We start from the raw sequence: 27052 nt of genomic DNA, 5'->3' as shown, positions 1-27052 counted from the left end.
TGATGCTAACACCCAAATCGATGCCATTTTTCTGGATTATGCTAAAGCATTTGACAAGTTACCTCACCAACGCCTAATACTCAAGCTCTCCCAGCTGAACCTGCACCCTGGCGTCTTAAATTGGGTTATTGAATTTCTCACTAACCGATCACAGTCAGTGCATGTCAACAATCGCTCCTCCGCACCCCTCCCTGTAACTTCTGGCGTCCCACAAGGTAGTGTTCTAGGCCCCCTACTTTTTCTTATTTATATTAACGACCTTCCCCTTAATGTTTCCTCTCAAATACGTATGTTCGCTGATGATTGTGTCATCTACCGCACAATTACTAATGACTCTGACCACAGTATTTTCAAAATGACCTTAGCAAAGTGCAAGGCTGGTGCAACGACTGGTTAATGACCCTTAACGCCAATAAATGTAAAGTAATGTGTTTCACTCGCCGCCATCAGCCCTTATACTCACCGTATAATATTACTAATACTACCTTAGAAAAAGTGGACACATTTAAATACCTCGGCGTCACCCTTTCATACGACTTAGACTGGTCTGCTCATGTAACGCGCATTACTGCATCTGCTAACCAAACACTGGGATTCCTAAAATGCCATCTACGTCATGCACAGCAACACGTCAAACTACTAGCATACAAGACGCTCGTACGTCCGAAAATTGAATACGCATCCCCCATCTGGTCACCACATCAAACTTACCTTATCAATGCACTTGAAAGAATTCAGAATCGTGCGGCAAGATTCATTCATTCTTCGTATTCTTATAACACTAACGTATCACTACTTAAAGCACAGTCCGCCTTAAACACGCTATCATCCCGGCGTCGCATTGATTCGTTAATCCTCTTTCACAAGTTCTATTACAGTTCGCTCCATCATGCACCATATGTGCTGGCCCTACCCCCTCGCCATTCCCTGCGCACAGGGCATTCCTTGCAAGTAACCCGTCCACGCAGCCGAACTACAACCTCCTCTGCGTCCTTCTTTTGCCGATCATCAAGCGACTGCAACGGCCTGCCCTGTCACATAACTGAAATCACCTGCTCAACGACGTTTGCTGATAAGCTTATTACTAATATTCTTCATTGAACTCATGTGGCCACCAATTAAAATGCACATTTGTAAACCCCACCCCTTATGTAATACCACCATTGAGGGGTCTTTAAGGAAAATAAAAGTGAAGTGAAGTGAACCCTGCTTTCTGAGCGTAGTTGTTCAGAACATTAAGGGCTTCTTGAAGCTGTTGAGTTTGTCTATATATATCTTCATGCACGGACCACAAAGTGACGTCATCCGCATAAATTAAGAACCTCACGTCTGAAATCCGATGTAGTTGCCAGGCTAGAGGTATTAGAGCAACGTTGAAGAGAAGAGGAGCCAGAACCGAACCTTGTGGGACTCCTCTGTTCGATGTGAAGTATCCTTCTTGCCTTCCATCTACTCTAATCGCAATTGTGCGATTCTGAAGGAATGAGTAGATGAATCTTATCACCCGCGGTGGAAGTCCCAGGTCGAAGAGGTTGGCTATAATGGTTTCATGGTCTATATTGTCATAAGCTTTCGTTATGTCTGTTGCTACTACCGTGCGCATAGCGTGACTGTGTGGAGAAAGCTGTAAAACATCGTCTGATAAGATAGAAAGTCCGTCTCCAGTTCTCAAGTAAGAACGGAATCCAATTTGAGCAGGATGATATTTATCGTGGCGTTCAAGCCACCAGGAAACTCGTGTGGCCAGCATCTTTTCAGCGAGTTTGCAGACAGTTGAGGTTAGTGAAATTGGGCGTAAGGACTGCAGGCTATTTGGCGACTTTCCTGGTTTCGGAATCGCGTCAACAATTGAATGATTCCAATCAGGTGGAACGTTTCCAGTCTCCCATACTTTGTTAATAGCCTTAAGAAGTGCGTCGAGAGCTGCTCCTTCCATATTCTTGAAAACCTCACAAGGAATACCATCAGGACCACGTGTTGTTGCTTCGAAGTTTCAATCGCCTCTATTAGTTCGCCTATGCTGAAAGGGCTGGATATTTCGGATTTGGAAGTTGTGTCAGACTCATCAATTTCGGGGCAGTTTATAGGTGACGCGTGATCGTATTTCGGCAAAACGCTCTAGCAGCATGTTCTGCAAATTGATGTGGCGAACTCTGCATCGCTAACCTAACGCTCGCTGCAGGGTCAGGTTTCTTATGACCGCGTTCCATTGATCGGAACGTACACCAAAGCGCTCTGTTTCCAATGCCCGATCCAAGATTCTCGCACCACTCATACCATCGTCGTCGAGAAAGTTGCTTTTCGTGCCGACGCGCCTTCGCCGCTATATGGTTAGCACGTGCACGGCTACCTGGTGCATCGGGATTCCTCGACGCATACACTTCTGCCTGACGTCGTTTTGCCCAAAATTGCAAAAGGGCGAGGTCCGGTTGAGGTTGTTCCTCGTCAACTGTGGCTACAGTGGTGTTCCTCCGTAGCAGTTCTTGCAAAGCGGGAAGAATTTCTGACGGCTCTAAGGGTACTTTATCAATCGATGATTCCCGAAACTTATCCCAGTGCGTGACTGTTACTCGTCGTCGAATTTTCTTTATGCACGTTTTGTGCAAACCAATCATTATTGGCATATGATCACTGCCAGATGTATCTGGTTCTACCCGCCACTGCGGCATTCCAGGATCCAACCCCCACGTGAGGCCGGGAGCGTTTGTTCTAGATACTGCAGGTACAGCACAGGTAGCCAAAGCGTGATGGTTCAACACTGTAAAAGTGGCATCGCTCATGATGTTTTTACCTTGGTATCCTCGTCGGGAGTTGTAATTGTACCCCCATTCTGTATGTGGGGCATTGAGGTCTCCACTCACTAGAATAGGAAGGAATAGGAATAGGAAGGAATAGAAAGGAACCCACGGAATAGGAAGGGGGTATAGACCAATATTCTCCATGACGGGCAACATAAGTAGCTGTATTTTTTTGCAGACAACCAATTTCATTACATACGCTGTTTTCAGAGTTAGAGTTTGAGGGCCATATACGAAGGAGAGAGCGGTTGTATAGGGAATAGATTGTTGGTATGTTGTAGTGTTTCAACGGAGTGTTCACTGTAACTGTGATATGGCACGTTTGCTATAATACGTATTATCTTTTTCTGTTGTGAGTGTACTTTCCTGAGGTTAAATTCAGTTGTGCCCCAAACAAGCTACGTATAATTAATGTGTGATGCGAATAATGAGTGCTAAATTAATATTTTTACGGATGTTGGTAGACGGTATATCTTCTTGTTTAGCATCCCTGTGATACGGCTAAGCTTTTCTACTACAGATTCGACATGTCGATCCCAGTGTAGTGCACTAGAGAAGTGTGCACCTAATACTTTAATTTCATTAACTATTTCTATGCTCCCTTTGTTCATCTCTAAAGTGTGGCTTTGTGGAATCATTGTGCCTCTCGCATTAAAAATTACGGCTTTTGTCTTATTTGAATTTAATTTTCCATAATTTTCTGTAGACCCTGTGGATATGTTCTGGAGAAACTCGTCTGCGCTGTTTATTAAGCTAGTATAATATGCCGATGAAATAAACACACTAGTAGCGTCTGTATATAAGATAAATTTTGCCTACGGATTCAAAGTACTCAAACGCCCAGTGCCTTGGGAAATGACAGGGGCGCTTGACCAAATATCCGCTGTAATAAGAAGTATTGTTAATCTGTCCACACCACTACTTTTTGATATAAGGTTATGAAAACCTTTACCATTCTCAAGAACAGACGCAGCAATGAAAAATTCTTCTGCTTGCAAACGAAGCCATAAGGTCTTTATCCAACACACCAAGCTTGAAGCACCAAGTCTGCACCGACTACACCCGCCTCTTCGACTTCGACCCCCATCTGGACTCTCTCGACTCGAGGCAACAATACTTTCCCGACTGTGGCTTGGTGTCACTTTCACAGGATCTTTTGCCTTCCAAGTCGGTATGGACGAGAGCGTGGCTTGCAGTCACTGCGGCGGCGAGGAGACTATAAAACACATACTTTGCCACTGTCCTCAATACAGCGTGGTCAGCTGTCACTAGTCGCCGTGTTAGCACGTCTGGACGAAAAGCCACTTTCAGACCAGACAGTCTTGGAATGCCGACATGAACTGTCTTCGCACCGAAAGTCGGTCAAGGCTTTTCTGGCCTTTTTACGTGGTAGGGGCTTATTCTAAAGACTACAATGATCCTGATCCCCCCTTTTTTTTTCCTTACGCCTTTCTTTTTTGCCCCTGCTCTTCTTTCCACCTTTACTTTCCCTTACCCTAGTGCAGGGTAGCAAACCGGACGCTTTTACTCTGGTTAACCTCCCTGCCTTTCTCTCATTTGCATCTCTCTCTCTCCTGAAGATATTCACTGAATCTACTGTTCCAGAACTGTGAGCGACAAGTCAAACGCCTGTTTGTTTTGATGTAGCTTAAAATGTATGGTTTTCTGGCAAAAAGTGACACCAAAAGTGCAAGGACGTATGTTTAGTTTGCTACCATTCTGCTCAGCATGCTACAGTTGGTTTCGTACGAATGCAAGCAGCACTGCAAATACTACTACAGACTTTGTGGTGACGCTCGGTCGTAGCACTACTGCACTGATCTGAGCAGTGATACTGCCTTTGAATATAAAAATGAGGAGATCCTCTGATTTTTCAAATAAAGTGCTCTCCTGCCATTCATCCAAGCAAGTCGGTGTCGAGCAGCATGCTTCCAAGTTTGTTGAGTTGACATATTTCTGATATTAAACATGCTTATGCCAAGGAAAAAAAAACACTTCCAATATTACGAGCAGCAGCGTAATTTTTTACATGCAACCCGCCGTGGTAGTTTGGCAGGTAAGGTGTCGCGCTGCTAAGCTCGAGAAGTGGGTTCGCTTCCCAATCCCATCGGCCGCATTTCGATTGGGGCAAAATACAAGAGCACACGTGTACTTTGATGTAGGTGCACATTAACGTACTTTAGGTGGTCAAAATTATTCACGAGTCCCCCCACCCACTACAGCATGCCTCGTAATTATATCATGATTTTGGCATGTAAAACCCCAAAACTTACATTTTAATTGTTGTATGCCTAAGTTTATTGAGGTCATACATGTTGCCATTCCAATGCAAAACATAATACAGGTTAATTTGCGTATTATGCTGTTGTTCTGCAAGGAAATTCAAAGAAAAAACTGCTTGGGTAGTAATGCTTATGCTGATGTGCCCAGTCTTGTTGCTGTTTAAAATATTTCTGTATGCGATTGCTGTGATGAGAAACTACTTTGATTTGGCAAACATGTCTACTTGTTTTTGCTTATGTGGTTCTTTTAGCATACAAGTACTGCCTTCCAACAAGAATTTGCATAATAAGTTCATCACATGAATTGCGAGCAGCTCTTTTCCTCATAACGTTTACACATGTGACTTTACTTGTGTAAGTATGTTTGTGTTCAGAGAGAGGACATGACGTGCGCTAATTGTTCGTGATATTAGCGAGAAAAATCCTTCATTTCAGGCTGTCGAGCAACGAAAACACAATTATCCCTGGTTTTCCTTTTAAGTAAAACATTTCTTTAAGTAAAATCCCACATTCATTAACTCATAACTTCATTCACCGCAATTGTATGTAAAAAGTGTACACTCTAGCTGCCATGCTAATGGAGAGTAATTTGTGTTTGATACTCCCACGTGCTTTATTAGTAAAACTATGCAGGAACAGAGCTCCAACAAATACAGAAAAAAATGACTACGTAGGATAACCCGCATTTCTATTAGTTCGTCCACCACAGTGCAACGACTACAAAGACTTGGGCCTGGGCCCTCACAGCCCCTTCATGTAGCCCCTATATGTTTATTAAAGCAGCAAGCAAAACAGGTACAGCGAAAGGAGTAAAGGTTGCCTTTGAGGCAGGCTGGCACCTGACGTTCACGTTGGCACGTTTCCTGCATCAAGAACATGTTTAGGATACCCGCTGCGCACTACCGCTGTTTTAGTTTTCGAGTAAATTTGCTGTCTGAGGCTTTCTTTATTAAAACTGAATTCTAAAACAAGCGTTGGTGTGCTTTCTTTCAGTTTAAATTAAGAATGCTGAAGCCTACTCACATTTTAGTACTAGTACGATTCAAAGACTAAACAGTTATTTCTGGGTCAAGCTTATATCTTCTTGCCATGAGTCAATATTCGCTGCCTTCTAGCCAACAGAGTTACCTTCTCATGGAATTCCGTATATTATTCCCTACACAATCGTGGAACGGTTAGCTGAGTATTCTGCACCTTCACAGGGACCTTGTAACCAGTCACAAAGCAAGGCTTGACATCACAGCACATGTGGTGCCCGACTTTGATGTACGTAGATATGAATATAAGCCAAGTCTCAATAGAAACATAACATTAGATCACACATAAAATAATAACATGAGCATAGTACGTTGCAGAAAACATAGTATAAAAATGATTATGGTGAAATGTCACAAACAACAGCAGTTGAATATTTTATAAGAAGTATTGTAATAATACTGACGACACTTAAAAACAGCTAAAAGTGGGACAAAATAGCATAAATTGATACTGTGCATGCCTCTCAACAACTTAAAGCCTAAGCACAAACAAGATCTTCATGAAAGAGTGGCTGCTTCGTGACTAGCCACAAATCTAAATAAATGGTTGCTGGAAAAAGATCCTAGTGGTAAAAAATGCTGCTGAAAGCCTTGTATACTGTACACACACAAAAAACAACCCTTCACAAAGAAAATATCCCAGGTTGTTGCATTAAAAGATGAAACAGCTACATAACTGGGCTGTCATAAACATTAAACAACATTAAACAACATTACAAGCAAAAAATACAAGTTGTCACGTAGACTTTTTCGGCAAACTCGTGAAAAAAAGCTTGCATTGCCCATTGCTTGATAACACTTGTGTTCTAACTTCTCATTATTTCTGTTGTTTTGTTTAGCACACGGAGAACAGTAACCAGATGTTTGCATTCAGTGGTTGTGAAATATTCGAATATACCAAATAGTTCATTTTCGAGTATGAATGGCTAGTGTGTAGTATCTAGTTCGTATTCCAAACTTAGAGTATTTGCACACATCTGAAATTTAAAGTATATAAAACAAAGCATCATGTAACACACTTACACAAAGACATCGCAACTGAACTGTGCTACACAATACACAGATTATCACATCTTTTCTTTTGTGCAATGCTAAGGACTTAGACATGTACTGATTTAAAGGAACAAAGGTAACGATGAAACATATCACAAGACAGTAGACTCGCCAGAGAGAAAATAAATGGTTTCGGCTCTTGCCGAAACATTCACACTCTTATAGACTAGGTTGCTCTCGACAACTGTGTTGGAGAAGATTTTTGAAGCGCATGGCGTCGCAAAGTGAGGAGTTATGTGCAGAAGGTTTTGCCTCTCGATAATTGAAGATCTACGGGCAACCGAGTCGTAGCACACTGCCGGAAAAATATTTTTGCTGTGCACTCCATGGTAGACCAGACAAGGCGATCATTGTATGAAGTCCCTGTGTCGTGAGGAACACGGACCGCCTTTGGAAATAAGGGTAAATCAGGGCGTTGATAAAAATACAACCTGAACAACCCAGCACTGACAACCTGACATGAGGGGAAATTTCCTGGTAGTCCTCTCTTTCCTCTTGCATTTTCTCGATGTCTCGGTGTAGAATCCAGTGCACAGCGACGTAATAGAGATATTTAAAATGAATGAGCCTGCCAATGACATCACAACTGAACTGTGCCACACAATACACAGAGTATCACAGCTTTTCCTTTAGTGCAGTGCTAAGGACTTAGATATGTACTGATTTAAAGGAACAAAGGTAACAATGAAGCATATCACAAGATAGTAGACTCGCTAGAGTGAAAATAAATGGTTGAGGGCGCACTGTTATTGCCGAAACATTCACATTCTTATAGACTAGGTTGCTCTCGACAACTTTTCAGTTGGCAATGCTTATTCGAGTGAAGCATGCTTAGCAAGCTCTGGAAGAAGATGCTTGAAGTAAACATACTGAAGCTTTCGCAAAAGCTGGTCAATGTGTGCGTTGGTCCTTTGCACAGTGAGGATGAGTTGATTCCACCTTTGAATAAACAATAAAAATTGGCCACATTCAGATTCAAGATAAGCATCGCAAGCTAAACCTGGTAGAAATATGAATGTCTGCGTTTCATCACAAGATTCTCCCCATCCTGTTTCACATATTGGAGCTTCTTTTCCCGAGCCATGTCAGCAGCTTTGTGCAATTTCCCAAGAACTGAGCTTTAACTTCGAGGAGAATGGCTGATATCCCACCCCGAAATGAAATGCCATCAGGACTGTAGCGAAGCGTTCGCACTAGTGGGTTCACAACCACACCGAGCCTTGCGACAGCATTGCCAGTACGCTTTGCATATTCTTCAAGAGCATGGCCTTCACACGCTTTGCCATATCTCGTTGCTGCATTACCACGAAAAGAGTTGGCTAACATAGCAGACACTTTATGTTCCCACGTGCGGTCATTCCGAGGGATGAACGTGAAGTATGCATGGCAAATACTGCCTCTAATTCTAACTTTTCTTCTTCGCTGCCACTTGGTGCTCTCCCGAGTCCTTGTATATGCGCATATGTGTGCAGCCTGTGCTGTTACCACTATGACATTAGTAGCATAAAACTGTTGCGGTGCCTCTGTGATGTGAACTTCTGTGAACATGATTATCTTTAAATGTGTCGCATCAAAACATATTACGCAATGGAAAAGCATGCTTGTGTATAAACTTATCCTTTCACTGTCCATGTGGTTGAAGAGGGCTTGTTCATCATGGGATACATCAGTGCTAAGAGTATGAGCCCCACTTGGCTGAAGCCGACCATGAAAATGTAGCGCGAGTGCACTCTGTGGTGCAGCCTCCAGGAGTTGTCTTCTGGTCTCTTGCTTCATTTTGTCACTAAGGTGTTGACGCGGGCACACCTGCACGTGACAAGTCTCTTGCAGTTGCTTTGCCTCGTAGAGTGATGATGCTTGCAGTCTTCCCCAGGCCTGCTTCATGTCGGTAGATGACAAAGCTTGTAAGCTTTGAAAGCCGGATCTGTTTGTAAGCCAAAGTTAGTCTGTGTTAACATAACTGTATTTTATCATTACACTTGTTCTGATAAACCCACAGAAAGTATGTACGCAAATGAATCAAGCTAAAGCATTATGAAGACATTAAGAATTTCCGGTTTTCTTATGGCGCAGCTATGCTACATACATTCTGCCATGAAATTTGCTCCCCTAGATCCTTGTGTTCCCCAGATGCAATGTACAAATGCCAAAGAAAGAGTTTTCTTGAGTTTGTGTACTGTACCTAATGCACGAAACTTTTGAAAAATATTTGTGGGGTCTTACGTGCCAGAGTAACTATCTGATTTAGAGGTGCACTGAAGACGGAAGATCAAGAAGCAATCTACACATGCCAAATAAAGAATTTTCATGAATTTCTGTACTCTGTTTATGCATGAAACTTGTTCGAAATAATTATTTGGTTTTACATGCCAAAGTAACTATCTGATTTAGAGGCTCGCTGAATCAAGTTCCAGATTACTTTGGGCCACCGAATGTTTAAAGTGCACCCAATGCACGCTACGCGAGCGCTCTTGCATTGCGAACCCATTACAATGCGGCCGCCGCGGCTAGGTATTGACCGATACTTGGCCTAGGCATGCTTACGTTCATTGTTTGATAGTGTGCAGCAGTATCAATGTAAATATCATGAAAACTATAAAACCAACTGGCCTGTTCACGAGCAGCAGCATAGCAATCATGTGCTTGCACCGCTGTGAATTCCCAGCTTCACAGCTACAGTGGCCCTGAAAACAAGATTCGTAGAACCTAAAACAGACCTACTGAATTCTCGATGTGAGCGCAACAAGCTTCTGTCAGAACTCTTCATCACTCGAACGATAATACAACTGCACCAGCGAAAAATAAAACAACCTTTCTTTACATCTGCATGCTCTAGCATAGCGAAGTACAAAAATACCGTCTGAAAAATCGAGTTAGTGAGATCCTTTCGTTAATTATCGAAAATAAATATCTGCGCATCACTAATTACGTGACAGGATCTCGAGAACATGACAGAGCAGTAAAACTGCTTTGTCGCGAAACGACAGTGCGCGAAAGGTAGGCCTCGCGGGCCGTCACGATTAGCACGAAAAAGGTAAAAGACAAGCTAACGTACCTTTATAGAACACTCCCTGTCACAAATAAATTCCAGCTCGTGTGGCGTCTGGCGGAAATGGGAAGACTGCAGACAAAGCCCTTGCACCGCAACAGACGATGCTCTGCAGGCCTTCACACCGCAACAAATAAAGTGCTTGGCGTTCAGGACCTCTTCCCCTTCAATGAGCCACCGTATTCGCGTTAAAAATTAAATTATGGGGTTTAACGGGCCAAAACCACTTTCTGATTATGAGGCACGCCGTAGTGGAGGACTCCGGAAATTTCGACTACCTAGGGTTCTTTAACGTGTACCTAAATCGAAGTACACGGGTGTTTTCGCCCCTATCGAAATGCGGCCGCCGTGGCCGGGATTCGATCCCGCGACTTCGTGCTCAGCAGCCCAACACCATAGCCACTGCGCAACCACGGCGTGCGGTATTCGCGCTTCTGAGGCGTCTATGTTGCGCATGATGTCACTCAGCTACAGTGATCCAGAAAAAGGTAGTGCCATCTTCAAGCGCTAAGCAAAATATGAGCCGACACGAAGGATGCACATGTGCTCAGGGGTTCCTATACTCTCTGTGGGCGCCATATTGAGTCCCTTGCGCGCCACCTATAAGGGACTTTACTTGCGAATATCGAAGGATTCAAATTATAACAGAAACTATGGCATTTCGTGTGTGCGTTCGTGCGGGCTTGGTATAGGTGGGTACCTACACGCGAGACAAATGGCGTGACCGGAGGTGGCGAGGTGCTTGCGAGAAGCGAATTTCGAGATGTTCCGCGACCGATCGATCTTTCCCTCTTTGATCAGACGCCGCACACCAATCCTTTGCATCGGGGAAGTGTCTTTGCGGTCTTAGTAACTCCTTTTCTGTTCACTTTGACGTTTCTGTGCTAATTCCTCGGTGATCTCTTTCTAAGGTAAGCGTTCGCTGTTTTTTTTTTTGTAGCATCGAGAGGCATTGCTTTACTACCCAGTGCTCACGTGACTTGGTGCCTGGTATGCATGATATTCGACTATACGACTCCCCTCGATCAGCCCTGAAGCAATAACTTAATAATAGTTAACACCTTCTCTCTATATACAACTGGGAGGCTTGGGGCGAGGGTTTGCATTGTATCCGCAGTTGGTTTTGTTAATTTTATCTTAGGGATTCCCACCATGACCGTTACAATAAATGTTGCTTGCCTCTTCGCCCTTGCAGAATTCGCAACGCCTCTGGCAGGGAAAGCGTGCGTAGGCGGCATTGCGTCATTATGCAGTCGATACTAGATCGGGGATCGCAAGGCCGCCATTTTGCGAAATAAATACATAAATGGAGCGAGTGGCCCCTCACTCTGGCCTTCTTGCGTCTGCTAAGCACGTGGGCGAGCTGAAGGCGGATTGGGCGGGTCTGACTTTTTGCCGGAGTGAACTGCTTCGGTGGCCGCGAGCCGGCCGTCGGGAAAACGAGGAATGCAAACACGAGGAAACAATAAATAAGCGAACCACGTGAGCAATCGCAGAGCGGCAAGAGGTGCGTGGGAGAAACAAACGAATAGTAATAATTTAAAAAAGGAAGAAATGGTTTCAGAGTAAAATTAACCCATTTTACACGTACACTGGTCGTGCAATAAAAGCTCGGGATTGCAGCTCGCAGCGGCTTCGCAGAAACGCCAAAATAGCGCACTAGAAAGAAAAAGAAAAAAGAACCGACAGAACAGCCAGTGAATAAGGGGGAACGCTAGCATGTAACCCGTCGCGCTACTTACAAGATGAACAAAGCTCATAATCGCGATGACCTCTATCGTCGTGCGCGTATCATACTTGCTGGCGCGCTGAGCTTCGCAGACCCGCATCTCCTAATCTTGATGGATGGTAGTGCCCCCACTTGGCCGGCGACAACAAAACGCTATATGTTCACGGTGCGACGCAACCATCCCCGCCGCAAATGAGCCGGTGCGATGCCAGATGAGAAGTGACTGCGATCGCGGGGGCCTTCACGTGGTGTTGAATGCCCAGTGGCATGAAGCGGCGCGAGCTATACGCGTATTCACGATCAGGCTATCACTAGTACAGTGTATATGTGTACGCCTATGTTGTATTGTGTGGCTTCTCCCTGGCCGCCTCATTCGTGTTTATTTTCAGCGCTGCTGCTACCAAATCCGCCTTTTATAACCTATACGGTGCCGGGTGCTCGGAGATTCATCGGTGCTTGGCAGCGTTTTGCGTTTCTCGTTGGAGGTACAGGTGGGCAAGTGACGCAGGCGCCGTCCGTATATGAATCCGTAATGAAATATGAACCGTGCCTACGCAGGGCTCTTCCATGACAACCGTCGCAAAACTCGCCATTGGCCCCATTGAACACAATGGTTGGTTGACAGCGTGGGGCTTTGGTGACTGTCGCGTCACCTCTAACCAAGAAAATTGACTGTAAAACACCGCTTTTTGAGAGCAATAGCAAAACAATAACTACTCACGTACTCTAGACGACGTCAAATAAGCAGGCATTCTTTTTTAAATTAGCAGTCTTTTTTTCTATTTTCAGTCACATTAACCATTGCAAGCTCTTTTAACCAGACGACGGGTGACAAGCATGGAGAAGTATACTTAAGCATTCCGTCCCTTTCTTGAACCTAGAACAGCGCTCCATGGCTAGGCGTGGGCTCAACGTAGGCAGTGTTAGTGTTCCTCGTCTAGACACTCTGGTCGCCCTATTACCATGTGTGCTTTTGCTTGGAGCTTGCGTGTGCGTTGTATGAGGGGTTCATTTCATGCATTCCCCCATGTCATCTGCAGTACCGTGCTAAACGTGTGGCCAAGGAAACATCACCGGCACCCGTGAAAGATCCTCTCTCTCTGCGCCTGTCTCCCGAGTATTCCGCGGAGATATCGAAGTGGCGTCACTGATGCACTCGGTGTCTATCAATGATCACTTGGAAGGAAGGTTTCGCATTGACTCTGGCTAACGTTGCACATTTCCAGTGCTTCTTGGATGTCGATGCTCCGGCGAATACTTTTGTCTGTCATATGTCCTCAACGTCACTGCGTCGTTTCCTCATGTGATAACCCAACATCCTTAGGGCTAGCCCTAACCATGTATACAATGGACTGTGGACATCATGGTGTAAACGGCTGCAGTTATCGATTCGCCGCCCCCAACGTGTTGTTGTTCTTTTGTTTTTTTTGTTTTTGCAAGCTTTGAGGCGTCTCTACAGCGTTCCACTGAATACCTCTTATTGCTGCTGCGCGGTTCACGAAGAAGACTGCTTAACTGCTTCTTCGTCACGGACTTGGCGGCCTAAGTGCTGTTTGCTTTCACGCGATAATTTCTTGTGGGCCGGTGTAACAAAAGTCAGTATAAACTTTATGTTTACTTTAAGCCCAGTGTGCGCGCCTACAGGCAGACTCAGTGTCGTCTTACAGCTGCGACCTATCAATGCGCATTCTTGAATGGAGAGATCGCGCGCGTCGAAGAAACGGTTGAAATACACGAACGACTTCAAACTCATAAAGAGTGACACAGGGCGCATCCGTGCCCCTGTTCTAAATAATCACGAGCATTTCATCAAACTAACCTTTGTGCCGGCATCTTACGCTGAGATTAAATCATTTCAGGTTACGAGTCCTTACCAGTCCTTGACAGAAAGATACGTGCTAATTTCAAAGTTGAAACACTAAGCTTGTGTAACTTGTCCGTTTTCATCTGCGAGGTCACATTCCCGAGTGCTGCACAACGGCCAAAGTTATGGCGCGTCATTCAACGACGCTGCGCTCGATTTGCAAAATAATCGCATGCCCCCGTTTGACCGCATAAGACGCGAATGCCCGGTATAACGGCTACAGATACATTTCGGGCCGACACTCAAGTAGGTGGCGGCATTCGCGACTGCACTTTGGCGGGCTTTTGCAGCGTTGTATTCGTGAACATAGGCGTGGTGTGACTGCGGTGGCCATCTAGATGGAAGTGCGTGAAAGACGGCTACCCTTCTACACCCGTCAGTTGTTGCCTTCGCTCTTGCGAGACACAGTATGTGCGTTACCCTTGGCTACAGAGTCGCCGTACAGCCTTTGTTGAAAGAAACTAAGCCTCTGACCGCATACTCGCAGCTGTTTCCTGCGCGTGCCTATAGAGTCAGCGTGCCCATATTCGAGAGCTCTGTGGAAAGGGGACGAACTCGTTCACACGCCTCTGACTTTTCTAGCGCCAGCGGTTACGCGGAAGCGGTACGGTGTAAGCGCGACTCAGCAACTCTTCCATGCTATACCGGTGGCGTCGTTTCTGCAAACAAAAGCTGTGCAACGCCCCTTACAATCAGTTGGTTGTAAGAAACGTAGTGGCGGCGGCATTGCACGCGCTCGTGGTGGCAGCCTCGAGAGGGACCTGTGGCTCCGTGAATTCAGTACTCTCTCGCGAGAAAAAAAGTTTTCATGCATGCAAGGTGCCCATTGCGCACTGTACGCATGAACAGTGCGCAGTGAGAAAAAAAAGAAATGAATCTCGTAAGAAATTCAGACCGACAACAAGGTGAATTGATGCACATTTCTTCTTTAATGAGAATCCCTTTTTCGCATGTTATAAATTACATCGACCATATTTACACTTTAAACAATACAGAGAGAAAAGCACACACGCACATAAAACAAATAGTGTGTCTCATATGTACAGATTCAACAGAAGTTCTTACAAAGCGTTTCACTCGGCCGGACATTTCCTTTTTCTTGTTTGCTCGTATTTCCGATGCATGTGACAGGCACGGAAATCAAACCAACCTGGGCAAAGTCGCAGCAAGAGTTAATGAAGACCTTTCGAAGAGCACTGGGAGCACTAACGGGCACTCTTGAATTTGAAAGGGTGCAATGTAATGACGCACACATATTGTGTCGATCAAGATCGTTTCCAGAATTGGTACCTATAACGGAACGGAGACGTTGAGGTCCACAAATGAACGCTAACATTCTTCTTTTCTTTCTTCCATTCTCTCTTTCTTCATTTATTAATTTTATTCATAAATCTTGACAGCAGGTGCCGAAGGACACTAGGTGTCCGTCAAGCGACGTAAAACTGGGTATTCATAAAAGCTGCAATGCTTTTACAATCTAGCCTGAGCAGCTCCAAGTCAATCGTTGCAAAACGACGCGCAACGCTTACGGCTGTGAAAGAACAGTGACACGTAATGGAACTGAGTGGTACAGCCAAGGTAACGACGTATTTTTTGCGATTTAGCGCCCTCTACAGCTGCAACATCAGGTCCTGCTTCGTCGTTGACAACCTTCCGCCCACGCAAGTTAACACGAGCACTCAATGCAGTTGAGCAACACTCTTGACACTGGCTTATCAAAACTGGTGGGCTAAGCTGCCTGAAACGCCAAACTGCGAGAGTTCCCAAGTTGCAGACTCATACCGTACTGATCTCGTTCGTTCCTTTTCCATATTGTTTCGCGCGACTATTTTCATTTTAACATTAAAACTCTACGCATCACAAAGCGCTCACATGCTCGACCACACTGGGGGTCTATGAAGGCGCACTGCGCCCGATGGTGAGAAAGTCTCAAGTCAGCCTCTGAAAATTAAAAAAAAAAGAAAATGAAAGAAATGCTTCTTTGGTTTCAGAGGCAACGGTTGGCCTTTCCTTCAGCTGCTGTTGATGAGTGTCCGTGCCTTTAGCAGACAGAACGCAATCATGGCGTGAACAAAGGCTCGAGCATGTGGTGTGCAAGAAGAAAAATAAAGGGAGGGGGGAGTGTTGAACAAGCGAGAAGGAAGAAAGGAAACAAAGACGTGATCAAGGGCGACGACAAAGAAAACAAAACTCAAAGAACACGATTCTGTACACACGGCTTTAGAACGAACATGAATGTACGACCGCGGCGGACGCCACACGCACGCACACGTGGGTGAAGACACACACACACATACACATTTCGGACCGCTAGGCACATCGAGATGTCAGCGTGTCCACTACTTCTTTCCGAACACGCTCAGTCCTGGCATGTCGCGGCCACACCATCTTCATATGTCGTCTTCGGTCGGCGCTGACACCGATACACCGTTTGCACGTCTATACGCAACACACGCAACGAGTCTGCCGGCTGGAGAAGGGCGCCCCTTCTCAGAGTGCGAGGTCACTCAAAGTGCGCCAGTCCGTCGCGACTCTCCCTCTGCACAGGCCCACGCTTCAAGCGGTGCGGCTCGCTCATGCAAAGTGCACCATCCCCTGTATGGAGAACGGCTTATCTAGGGGCGTTTTTCGTCGCTATACGTATCATTCGATGGTGGAAGCACGTTCGACGCTACATGACGCAGACAAAGAGTGGGGGGGGGGGGGGGGGGCCGTAGAGACTCGTGCAACGTTCTTAACACGACTTGGTTAAAAAACCCTGTTTGTTCACCAAGAACGGATCTGAACTAATTAATTTCTGCGCGGTTATTTGTGGAGTGCACTATTCACGTCGACGCACAATCCGGAGCGCAACGCATACGAAGCTGTCCTCCATTACGAAAAGAAAATAGATGAAGAAAATAACAATCAAACAGCCAGTAATAGGCTGAAAGCCCTCCCTCATGTTTCATGTCTTCGCTTCTTTCCTTTTTGCTAATTTAGATGAGCCGATGTGCGAAATGAATCAGCGAGAGCTCAGTGAATAAAATTACAGACGCAACAGCTTACCGAATTTTTTTGTACATTGATCCTTGCTAAGGATCGACGGGAAGCCAGCCCAAGGCGGGCGACCGCCCTTAAACACGTTTGCATGCCTTCGAACGCATATGTACGTTATGTGCAATGAAAAATTACAACCAGAAATGAACGAGACTGCCAAGGAATAGTCTACGCCGCTGTAAATGTTGGAACTGAATCAACGCCAAGTCTCCCACGGCCAGCGCGCGCAAATGCAGAAAAACCCAAGCAGAGGCGGTTCTCAGGTCACCGAAGTTATTGCATTAAAAATTTTGCGAAAAGCCTGATTTCCTCAGCACGAAGTGCAGTACGGCGAAGAGTGCTTCGCTTACCTGCCGAATATAAAGAGACAGAGTTTGAACACAGTTTACCATGCAGACAGCGACTCCGCGTAGCGGGAACTCACGTAAGAGCACACCGAAATCGGCACGCGGACTTCGCAGGCCGACACATAGCTTCGACGCGGCCGCCTGTCTCCGTCTGGAGCTCCGACTAAGCGCGCTCGCATCGAGTACCGACACGCACACAGTGTGGCCAGCGGTAGAGGCCGACCGGCTCGTTAATTACGCGAAGTTCAGGAACCACGCGAATGACGCCCGCTTCAGTCATAATGCCATATCGAAGCAGAAGACCCGTACGGAGCTTGCCAAGCCAGGGCCGTGCTGCAATTCTTGCTTCATCATTCTCCCTCCCCACCTTTTTTTTGCGTTGACTAAATTTCACATACGTGCGTGGTTGGTATGGTCGAAATACAGCGCCTTAGTCCGCGCAACCAGTTCACGGCGCTCTTCTCGATCAGTGGTCAAACGGCGCCAACGGGCAAGCGCCAATGGGCTCCCTGCTAATATTTTATTTTCGCTCGTCATACATGCCATTCACCGAGAACAACAAAAGAAGGAAATGATTCTCATCCCCGTGAGCCTCACTGCTCAACGGCGGCAGTGGACAACTGCCGCCGATATCTGACGCACGAGGTCATCGGCGTGGTTCCTGAGCCAGTAGTGTATGCAAGCGTCAGTGAAGCGAGGAACTACGCTGTCGTCGATAGTGAAGCGCGAGCATCGTCAGAAGGACGCTCACATTCGCGGCGGCCCCCCGCCCAACGTCCACAACGCGGCGACAGGCCCAGCGGCGGCGTACGGTCCACAAGGGGCGCACAGTCCGCGCGGCAGCTGCACGGGCGGCTGCTCTGGCGCCACGGGCGAGAGCTGCTGGCGTCACGACAGTGGCTGCGTCGAGTCGGAGCTCGAGTCGTCCATCTGAATGTCGGGCGAGAGCGCGGCAGGCGGCCTCGGCGATGAGGACGCCTTGCAGTCCGAGCCTCCGTGGGACGTCGAGTGTTCCTCCTCCTGCTTCTGGCGCTTGTGCTTGGTCCGCCGGTTCTGGAACCACACCTTCACCTGCAGATACCGGGTGCAAGACAAACGTCAGATGCGGTCATCACTCGCCAGCAAAAAATGGTCTGCATGTTTGTGCGTGTGTAGGGGTGGGGGTGGATATAGTGATTGGATGGTTGTGCGTATGCGTGCGGACATAACACAACATTGCGACAAAGAGTAGCCAACACCCAGAAGTGTTCTGTGTGTCAGCAAAAGTGTTTGATATTTGTTGTTATCGTTTTCTTCTCTTTTTGTTGTTCGTGTCCTTCCAGCCGTAGAAGTGGCGTATAGGAAAGACAAGATCATGCGACATCGCAGTTGGTAATCGCACGCAACGAATGTCGTCTAAATATTTCTGGATCAACACGGGTTAGCCAGGACATATCCAAGAAACACGTTTGAGCATGAGGCTGCTCAAACTATTGGCCTTAGATGTGCGCCGGAAAAATCTGAGTTGCTACTGGTCCATCACAAAAGGACCCGCCGTGGTTGCTCAGTGGCTACGGTGTTGAGCTGCTGAGCACGGAGGTCGCGGGATCGAATCCCGGCCACGGCGGCCGCATTTCGGTGGGGGCGAAAACACCCGTGTGCTTAGATTTAGGTGCACGTTAAAGAACCCCAGGTGGTCAAAATTTCCGGAGTCCTCCACTAAGACGTGCCTCGTAATCAGAAAGTGGTTTTGGCACGTAAAACCCCATAATTCAATTTTTAATCACAAAAGATGGCGACTACCCACCATACAAATTGTAAACGAAGGCGTGCCGATTTCCCAAACAAGATGTATTAAGATACTCGGTCTCCATATCCTGAAAGATGGAGGTCCCACTGCAACGGTACAGCACCTGCTCAGCCAAACGAACAAGTGCTGCACAAGATGCGTAGGTTCTCCAACCGAGCCAATGGAGTGAAAAAGGCGAATATGCTGCGCTAAGAAACGCACTAATTATGTTGCGCATGCGCTATCACCTGCCCTATACCCATCTCCGACAGCAAGATATCAATCGCCTTGGTACGCTCATCCGGAAGGCGACAAAGCTGGCCATCAGCATTCCGTTTAGTGCCAGCACTAACCTCTGTAGGACACTGGTCCAGACGGGCTTCGGCACTAAAGGCCTAAAGGGCTTTGCTGAAGTTTTTAAGGACATGCGAATTGTGCGACCATCTTTGAGTGTTGTAGCGCGTAGTATCGCGTTACTGTGTGAATTTTCCGGTTTCCTTTTTTCCTCTTCTTTCTCCTTTTATTCCCTTTACCCCCTTCCCCAGCACAGGGTAGCCAGACGGCACTTACACTGCATAACCTCCCTGTCTTTCGACCACTTTGTCTCCTCCCCCCTCGTCCTTGACATTGGTTGCCATAACACGATGGCGGAACTAGTCAGTATATTCATCGTCGTCGCCAAGAACTGCGTCTGTAACGCTCGTGTCAAGGCACGGACATCCTCCATAGCATCGGTCATCAGTCAGAAGCTGCGCCTCTTGTGGACACGCGCCCACTACCCCCGAAACAACGCGAACTCCTAACGATAGCTGCACTGCCACGCCACATGAATCTAGAACGAGGCAAGGAGAGGCGATGCCAGCGAGTTGCCTACTTCAAGAGGTACACGGCAAGACACCCTGACGGCATCTACTTTTACGCTGATACTAGCGTTGGTGCACAGGGCTCCGCTACAGCAGTCGTGAATAAAGACCTCCAAACTGTACATACGGAGGTACTCCCAGAGACAGATCCGACCTTAGCGGAGCTGCAGATGTGCCATGCTTTGCCCGAATGCCCATATTGCGAAGAGTACACCCTGACGGCATCTACTTCTACGCTGATACTAGCGTTGGTGCACAGGGCTCCGCTACAGCAGTCGTGAATAAAGACCTCCAAACTGTACATACGGAGGTACTCCCAGAGACAGATCCGACCTTAGCGGAGCTGCAGATGTGCCATGCTTTGCCCGAATGCCCATATTGCAAAGAGTACACCCTGACGGCATCTATTTCTACGCTGATACTAGCGTTGGTGCACAGGGCTCCGCTATAGCAGTCGTGAAAAATGACCTCCAAACTGTACATACGGAGGTACTCCCAGAGACAGATCCGACCTTAGCGTAGCCGCAGATATGCCATGCTTTGCCCGAATGCCCATATTGCGAAAAGTACATATTACAGTCAGTTTCACGAAGAGTACATTTGTCACGTTACTCGCGCCTGCGGCATAGTTTTCCTATATAATTAAGCACGCAGACAATCAATCCCCTGTGCTTGAACATTACTTCATCGACGCTGTGCACTGCATGCTCTATGAGCAAGTGCACACGAGTTGTAATAGTTCTTGCAGAAGCGATACTGCAGCTGAAGAAAACTACTTATGCTCCAAGACGAATATACGCACGTTTTTCATGTGTGCCACTCGCAGTTCTTATTCCTATGTGTCTAATGTGTACGCTTTCCTGTTAGTCTGTACTGTTTCGATATTTTAGTTTTGGCATCATTTTTCCCTCTTATTTCTTATGGTGTATTCTAAGCAATGTATTCCCACTCCTGTAAGAGCCTGCCAATGCTAACGGTATTAATAAAATTAAAAAAAAAGATGCACATACTAGCATAACAAGGTCTAATCCAGTGGGCCGAAGTCAACGCCATAGATATACAAAGAAAGAATAAAAAGAAGCAAGAAAGAAATGAATAAAAGATGCGCCTTGAACGACTAACCAGTGTGCTCATTAGTCACACCTCCGGTATCCGCATTGATATTTCTGAGCCGTTGCAGGAGGCGGCTGAAGCGTTAATGCGCTTCTTAAGTCATCCGGACTCTGGTTTTGGCGCGCTAGTGAACCGCTCCTCTGCGTGTATGGGCGCACTGATTCCACCTTTCTCCTCAGCCTTCTTTCGGCCGGTCCCCTTCACCATGCTCAAGGCAGCCAACCGGGCGAGAGCTCGTGAACTTCAGGTTTTCTTTTTGTTAACTATCTTTCCTTTTCTCTCTCTGTAGAAGCAGCAGTGAATGTAAAAGCGCAAGGAGAAACTGAGACAGGCGAACAGCAAAGAAATTTACCAGAAGGGAGTGCAGTTTGCTATTCAGTACGGGGGAAGGTATGAAAGAGTTGTAAATGAAGAGATAGGAAAAGCAGAGAGCCTGTTCAGGAAAGTAGACCACGCGCCCCGATCAGACCAGGTCGCAGGACCAGCAGAAAGTTTGGCACACTGCAGTCTTGCCGTATTCGCACAGTAACAGCCGTTATATAGGTGCGAAGCGGTTAGCGTGATCGTGTAATCACGGTCGGAGGTGTCCCAAGAAAGCGCAGGGTGAAGCTGCCTGCAAAAACGGAGCGACGCGAGGCTCACAAAGGAGCTAAAGGCGCTTTCGCCGCTTGAAACCGCGAGTGAGCCACTCTCTCACAAGTGGGTGGAGAAGCGTTGGCTCACTCAATTTTTCATTCAGCGGAAACGGGCGACATCGCCCCTAAGAAGAAGGCGGCGAGGGATAATCATGAGTATGAGCAAAGTACATTCTGCTTAATACAAGCACAGAGATACGCGCTGAACCTTTCTGGCGCGAGAGGCGAGAGCTAACGGAATACGGGCTCCGCACCGGGGATCCGAATATCCCAGTGACAATGAGTTGTTTGACGCACGCCTTCTCGCTAATTATTAGCTGCATGCAAAACGACAGACTGATATTGGAAGAACAAAATCAAACAAGGTCCAGTTCAACATTCACCCACCAAATATGCTGCGATAAGGCGAGGGGCAGACGAAACTGCTACCCCTTATTTCAGAATTATACAGTAAATCGCAATGCGCAGGTGATTCAGCACCATTATATTGGACTGCGAAGAGCGGCAGGCCGAACTCTCTGTACAGTTAAACGAAATCATACAAAGATCGGCGGAGAAGCGAAAACAAATGGCAGCCACGTTTCTCGCTTTCTGCGACAACATAAAAGGTAATGACTAACATTTCTCGGCGCCAAGGTGACAGCGCATTGCCCTATTCTTTTTTTGTGTGTGTGTCCCATGGCGAAGGCGACTGGACGTTGGTGTCTTGCTGTTTTCGGAAAAAGAACAACAAGAAACGCTGCACAAGGGAATATTCCAGGGCGATTGAAGCAGGCGAGTTAAGATATAGTGCCTTTATTCGACATTCTGAAAGAACTATGTATGTTCAGTCGAGCATTAAGCATTCTTTCTCTCGCTAGAAAAAAAAAGAAAAAAAAAGAAGAAAGCACCACGCGTTCCTAGAAAAGACTAGAAGTGGTTGCGTACCATGTAAGGAAAGGTTTATGAGACACCGAGCACTGTAAAGTCCCATTGAAACAGATTAAATGTTAAATTGGACGAGAAATATTAGCCGCAAGAAAACGTCCACGCTCTAGCCAGAGGGGCATCATAATATAGTGCAGGGCCACTACGTTCTCTTGCAGCCAGACTTCACCCTACGCACATATTATACTGGCTGCTTTCTTACGGTGCGTTTTGCTAAGGTTCGCACACTGTGCTTTGCGCTCGAGCTTATCTAGCTCTAGTATTTACAAAGATACGCTTATACGAAATCAGCCCCTTGATTCGTAAAGCCGCACCGCGGCAGCGACGTACGTTGTGGCAACGTGTACTTAGAATTTAGCGCGCAGTGGGCATCGATGCTCTGGCAGATTATAACTCTGGCTTCTCCAAACCGCGGCCACGAGCTTGGATTCTTATTCCGTGGGTGCCACGGAATTCATTCGATTGCGTTTTTTATATTCCGCGAATTGATTCTTCCTCTCCCAAATAAGGTTAAAGATTACGAACCCTAATTTCAGTCACTGTCCCAGCCATATCAACGTCGCGCGCCGGTAGGGCTAAATGGCGGAGCACAAGAAGGGTAGGATCGCTGGCAGCAGCCGTGTGTGTGTCCGCTTCTTTTCTCTTGCTCCATCCTTTTTGCGCTACAGTTCACAGCGGTGAACATATGCCAACTCGTCCAATTTTCTGTTCTCCCGCCTCTAGCGCTATTTTCGGACAAGGCAAAACGGCGGCAGGATGATACGGTGTAGGTACGGAAAGGGACGCTTTCCTCTGGGTCCCCATGGGAATGTATATGAAGCGTGCATGCAAGCTGCTAATGAATCACACGCGCGGAAATATGGAGTAGCAGGGGACTGCATTCATTTTCATACCGTTTCTGAACACTATTCGGTCCGCATAAGCAAGAGGCAGCGGTGCACGCGCGATAAAAACAGGAATACGTAACGGCCACGGCCGACACCAGTTGGCGCCACCATCGGACAAGTGGGGCAGCTAGCCGCGTCGCCCGAGTGTCACCCTGTCTGGCGGGAGGCAGCGCCAAATGGCGCTATCGCTAAGCATGCCGGGAGAGAGACGGGGAGAGAAACCAAGACGGTGCGTTCCCATTTGTTACGTTTCCACGCCAGCCGCGAGCAGCCCGCGCGCAACGTGTCCGGAAAAACGACTGATCCCTTCGTAGCCGACGCGACGACCGCGTGGGCGGCGCGCAGCGGTAATGGGCTGAATCCATTTCGCTCTCGCAACGGTTACGTATACGGACTGCGCCGCCACGGAGTAAGGAGAGTTTTTTGGCCAATTACAAGATATTTTCATGGATCTGTACTCAGTTTTGACTTAGGTCAAGGGAAAGAATGGTCACAGTGCAATAACAAACGCGAACCGAGAAAGACACGCAAGGCACGCTCTGTTTCGCCTTCCGTTCTTCCCACCCTGATGCCGTCGCCATCATTCCACGTTCCAGCCTTTCTTCTTCCTTTACATTTGTGTGTGTGCGTGTGTGCGCGCGCGCTCAGCGGGGGAAGGAGCAAGCACAAACGTCGCGCACGTTGGCGCGGTGGCAACAATGCAAGCCTCGAGATCTTGCTGCACGCATGCGAAAAAGCGGTATGCGAGAAAGCGGTATGCGGTTGCCATTTACCATTACACAGCAAATGGAAAGTGTCTCTGTTTTCTTTAGGTGACTCGCACATTCTTTGCAAACAGCGTTGCAAGCGTTCGCAGAGCGATGCGATAGCGCTTTCCTGGTGTGGGCACAAACAAAGCATTCGCCACAGCGCGTAGGTTTCCCGGTGTTAGCGCAAAACGTAGACGGGACACCAGACCAGAAGACGACACCACAAGCGCTGTTACGACGAACTACATGCGTTCAGCGCTTATGGTGTCGTGTTCTCGTCTCGTGTTTTTTCTACCTTTCGCGCTGTTAACACCGGGATGAAAAACCAACAAGTCCAAGCTGCTATTTTAGCGTAGGTTTCACCTGACTAATACGGGCAGAAGTGCTAAGAGTAGCAATACGCGTGCACATTGGAAAATGGCGTCGGAGTTGTACAACCCGATGCGACACATGCTAATCAAGGTGAGACGCACGTTCTCTCCATGATACGCTGCTGGAGTGGCCGCCTAAAGAATACAGAAATGGAACCGCCTAAGGATATTAAAAATCATGAGCCACTCCACTCTGCAGTGAAGGTGGACGACCAGCGAAGCTGTTTAGCATGCGACACAGAGGTGACACAGAATTTTGAACATGGGCAGGGACTCATTTACCGTGATTTTTATACACATTCGCGTAGACGACGAGACCACCGCCCCGAAGAGCCGGAGGAAAGTAGACACGCGTGACGTTTCCACGGGACCGCCACCACGGGAGAGCGGAAGGAAAGGAGATATACGGAAGCGCCTGGAAGGCCAACAAAGAGAAGGCGATGCACACGTAGACAAGGCCGACGCGGGTCAAAATGTAGTATCTGTTCTTATCAGCTTAATAGCTCATACGGGTTGTATTTGGACCCAAGATATTAAACTTATTTTTGCAAGTTGGCCGAGTGCTTGAAGCCTGTATGCTTCACCTCCGCCGCAGGTCGGCCCGGTATTGCACTATCTTCGGGATCGGCCCACAGTTTTTGGTCTACGGACATCGATCCGCTGGAAACTAGCCATATAACGCTTCGCTGTAAAATGTTGTCGGCTGCTCACTGCAAGACAGCTTCGAGAGATAGGCAACATATGAAGTCTGTACAGCTCGTGCTGCTAAACAGGATAGGTTGAAAAACTACAGAATATGGATTAAAATATTATACGCCTTTTTCGCCTCTTTAGAGCTCTATGTCTCTCTATATATATTCATCACTCTCACACCCATTTTTTGCACTTGGCTCTCTTCTAATGGGACCAATAAAGAACATCTCGCCGTAGGTGATGTATCCAATGGCTAGAAGTGCAAGTGACTAGTTCTCGCGATCAAAAAAGAAAGAAAGAAGGAAAGAAAGAAAGAAGGAAAGAAAAAGAATCAACCGGTTCGAGCTCCTGGAGCTTCAATGGTAAACGTCACACTGGTGTGTCACCCACGACTCGCGCCATCGCTGAAAAAAAAATTTTTTTTAGAAATGCACGCATCAATTGTGAGCGCTACCGAAACAACGTCCTCATAAGTACTTTCGAAGAAATGGCCGTCCGCCACCGGCATACCGGCACAGCCCGATGACACGCATAACACGCTGATGAAGTACACATGGCCAACGAGCGTCGAACACATGCTGCCATTCCACTGACCACGCAAGCGCGCTTCCAAAGCCACAACGCGGTCTATATCAAACTGTGCGCTCACGTCGCTGATCACGCCAAGGTGCAGGCGGTCACCGCTCGAACGAACCTGATCGACGCGTGCTCGACCATTCGCAGTATCATGCGACTATTTATAGTTGCCCACCCACTCTGCCCCTCAGCTGTCAGCGCGCAATGAGCACAGCGATCGCCGGTCCCAGCTTCGGCGAGGGGCGCACGACGAAATGATGCAATCTTCCCCACGGCAGCGCTATTTGTTTATTGGCGGCCCATGACGTCACCTAACTGCTCCTTAACACCGTCCGGAAGTCGTACGAACGTATATTTCGTCAAGTTCTCGCAAGCTTTTGGGGTATACAATGCACACGCCGTATGCCAAGCGCGACCTCGATGCGCATACCTACACATACCCCAATCGCTATAAATGGTGGCGCAGTGCTGCCGACTAGAGCATTCCCGTTGAGTCGGAGCTCGGGAACACGACAATCTATCTTTGTCGCACGTGTGGTAATGTTGTGTTGGAGGTGCTATGCTGCACGTCTCCATGGTCGCCCGCCTACGATGGAGGAAGAAAACAAAAAGGTTTTGCAGCTACAAGGCGCTGAAAAAAAAAAACGTTCGCATCTCGTCGTTATTGGCGGCGAGGAGTTACGGAGTCGCCATCTATCGGAAGCGCCTCGCTGGCGTAGTATGAGGGATCACGTGGCGCGCTCCTCGTAGGTTTTGCTGTCAGCTCTCACTGAAAACACCACGCGCGAGCTCTCCCGGACATTTCTGTAAGTACTTTCGAAACGAGAGAAGTTTCTTACTGTCTAAATAATAATCTTGTGCAAACTGAAAGCACACAATCGTTTACAGGCGCTATCTCTTTACCGAATACGTACAGTGAACGCCACTGCGCGCGGTCGCCGCGATGGAGTCTCCCGAACCGGCTTCTTGCGTGAAAGGTAGGTAATCGCTGAGAGCAAACTATCTGAAATATGTTCTTATAGTGTTTGTATAACTAAATGGAGCGTAATAGAATGAAGCCTCAATGCAGCGATCGCGCAGATTCGCAACGACCGACTGCGCGTCTGCATGCTTGTCCGCACACTGTTTCGCTTTCTCCGCGCGCGCGTTTTCGCACCGTGCCATGAGCTTTAGGTCGCAGAATATGAGCATTTGACAGTATACAAGCAACCATTGTTGCGTGGGCGCTATCAGAGCTGTTCAAAAATAATTTCATTGTAGAGACTTCGACGC

General features: G+C 47.3%; 1 protein-coding gene and 1 non-coding gene across 2 annotated transcripts in view; one reads left to right on the top strand and one right to left on the bottom strand.

Annotated features, from left to right (window-relative positions):
• Nucleotides 1–14718: 14718 nt before the first annotated feature.
• Nucleotides 14719–27052, bottom strand: part of LOC135914172 (homeobox protein EMX2-like) — a 183906-nt gene continuing 171572 nt past the window's right edge. The window contains exon 4 of the mRNA XM_065446909.2: nt 14719–18269. Within this exon, the coding sequence (XP_065302981.1) occupies nt 18087–18269 (183 nt within the window). The 3' untranslated portion in view covers nt 14719–18086. The remainder of the gene's footprint in view (nt 18270–27052) is intronic.
• LOC135914177 (U2 spliceosomal RNA) lies at nt 24964–25149 on the top strand. Its single transcript, XR_010568235.1, has one exon. It is a non-coding gene; the product is annotated as a U2 spliceosomal RNA (small nuclear RNA).

The sequence above is a fragment of the Dermacentor albipictus genome, unplaced genomic scaffold, assembly GCF_038994185.2.
Source record: "Dermacentor albipictus isolate Rhodes 1998 colony unplaced genomic scaffold, USDA_Dalb.pri_finalv2 scaffold_12, whole genome shotgun sequence".
NCBI classification, from domain to species: domain Eukaryota; kingdom Metazoa; phylum Arthropoda; class Arachnida; order Ixodida; family Ixodidae; genus Dermacentor; species Dermacentor albipictus.
Note: the sequence above shows the minus strand (reverse complement) of the source record. Positions and strands in the feature narration are given on the sequence as shown.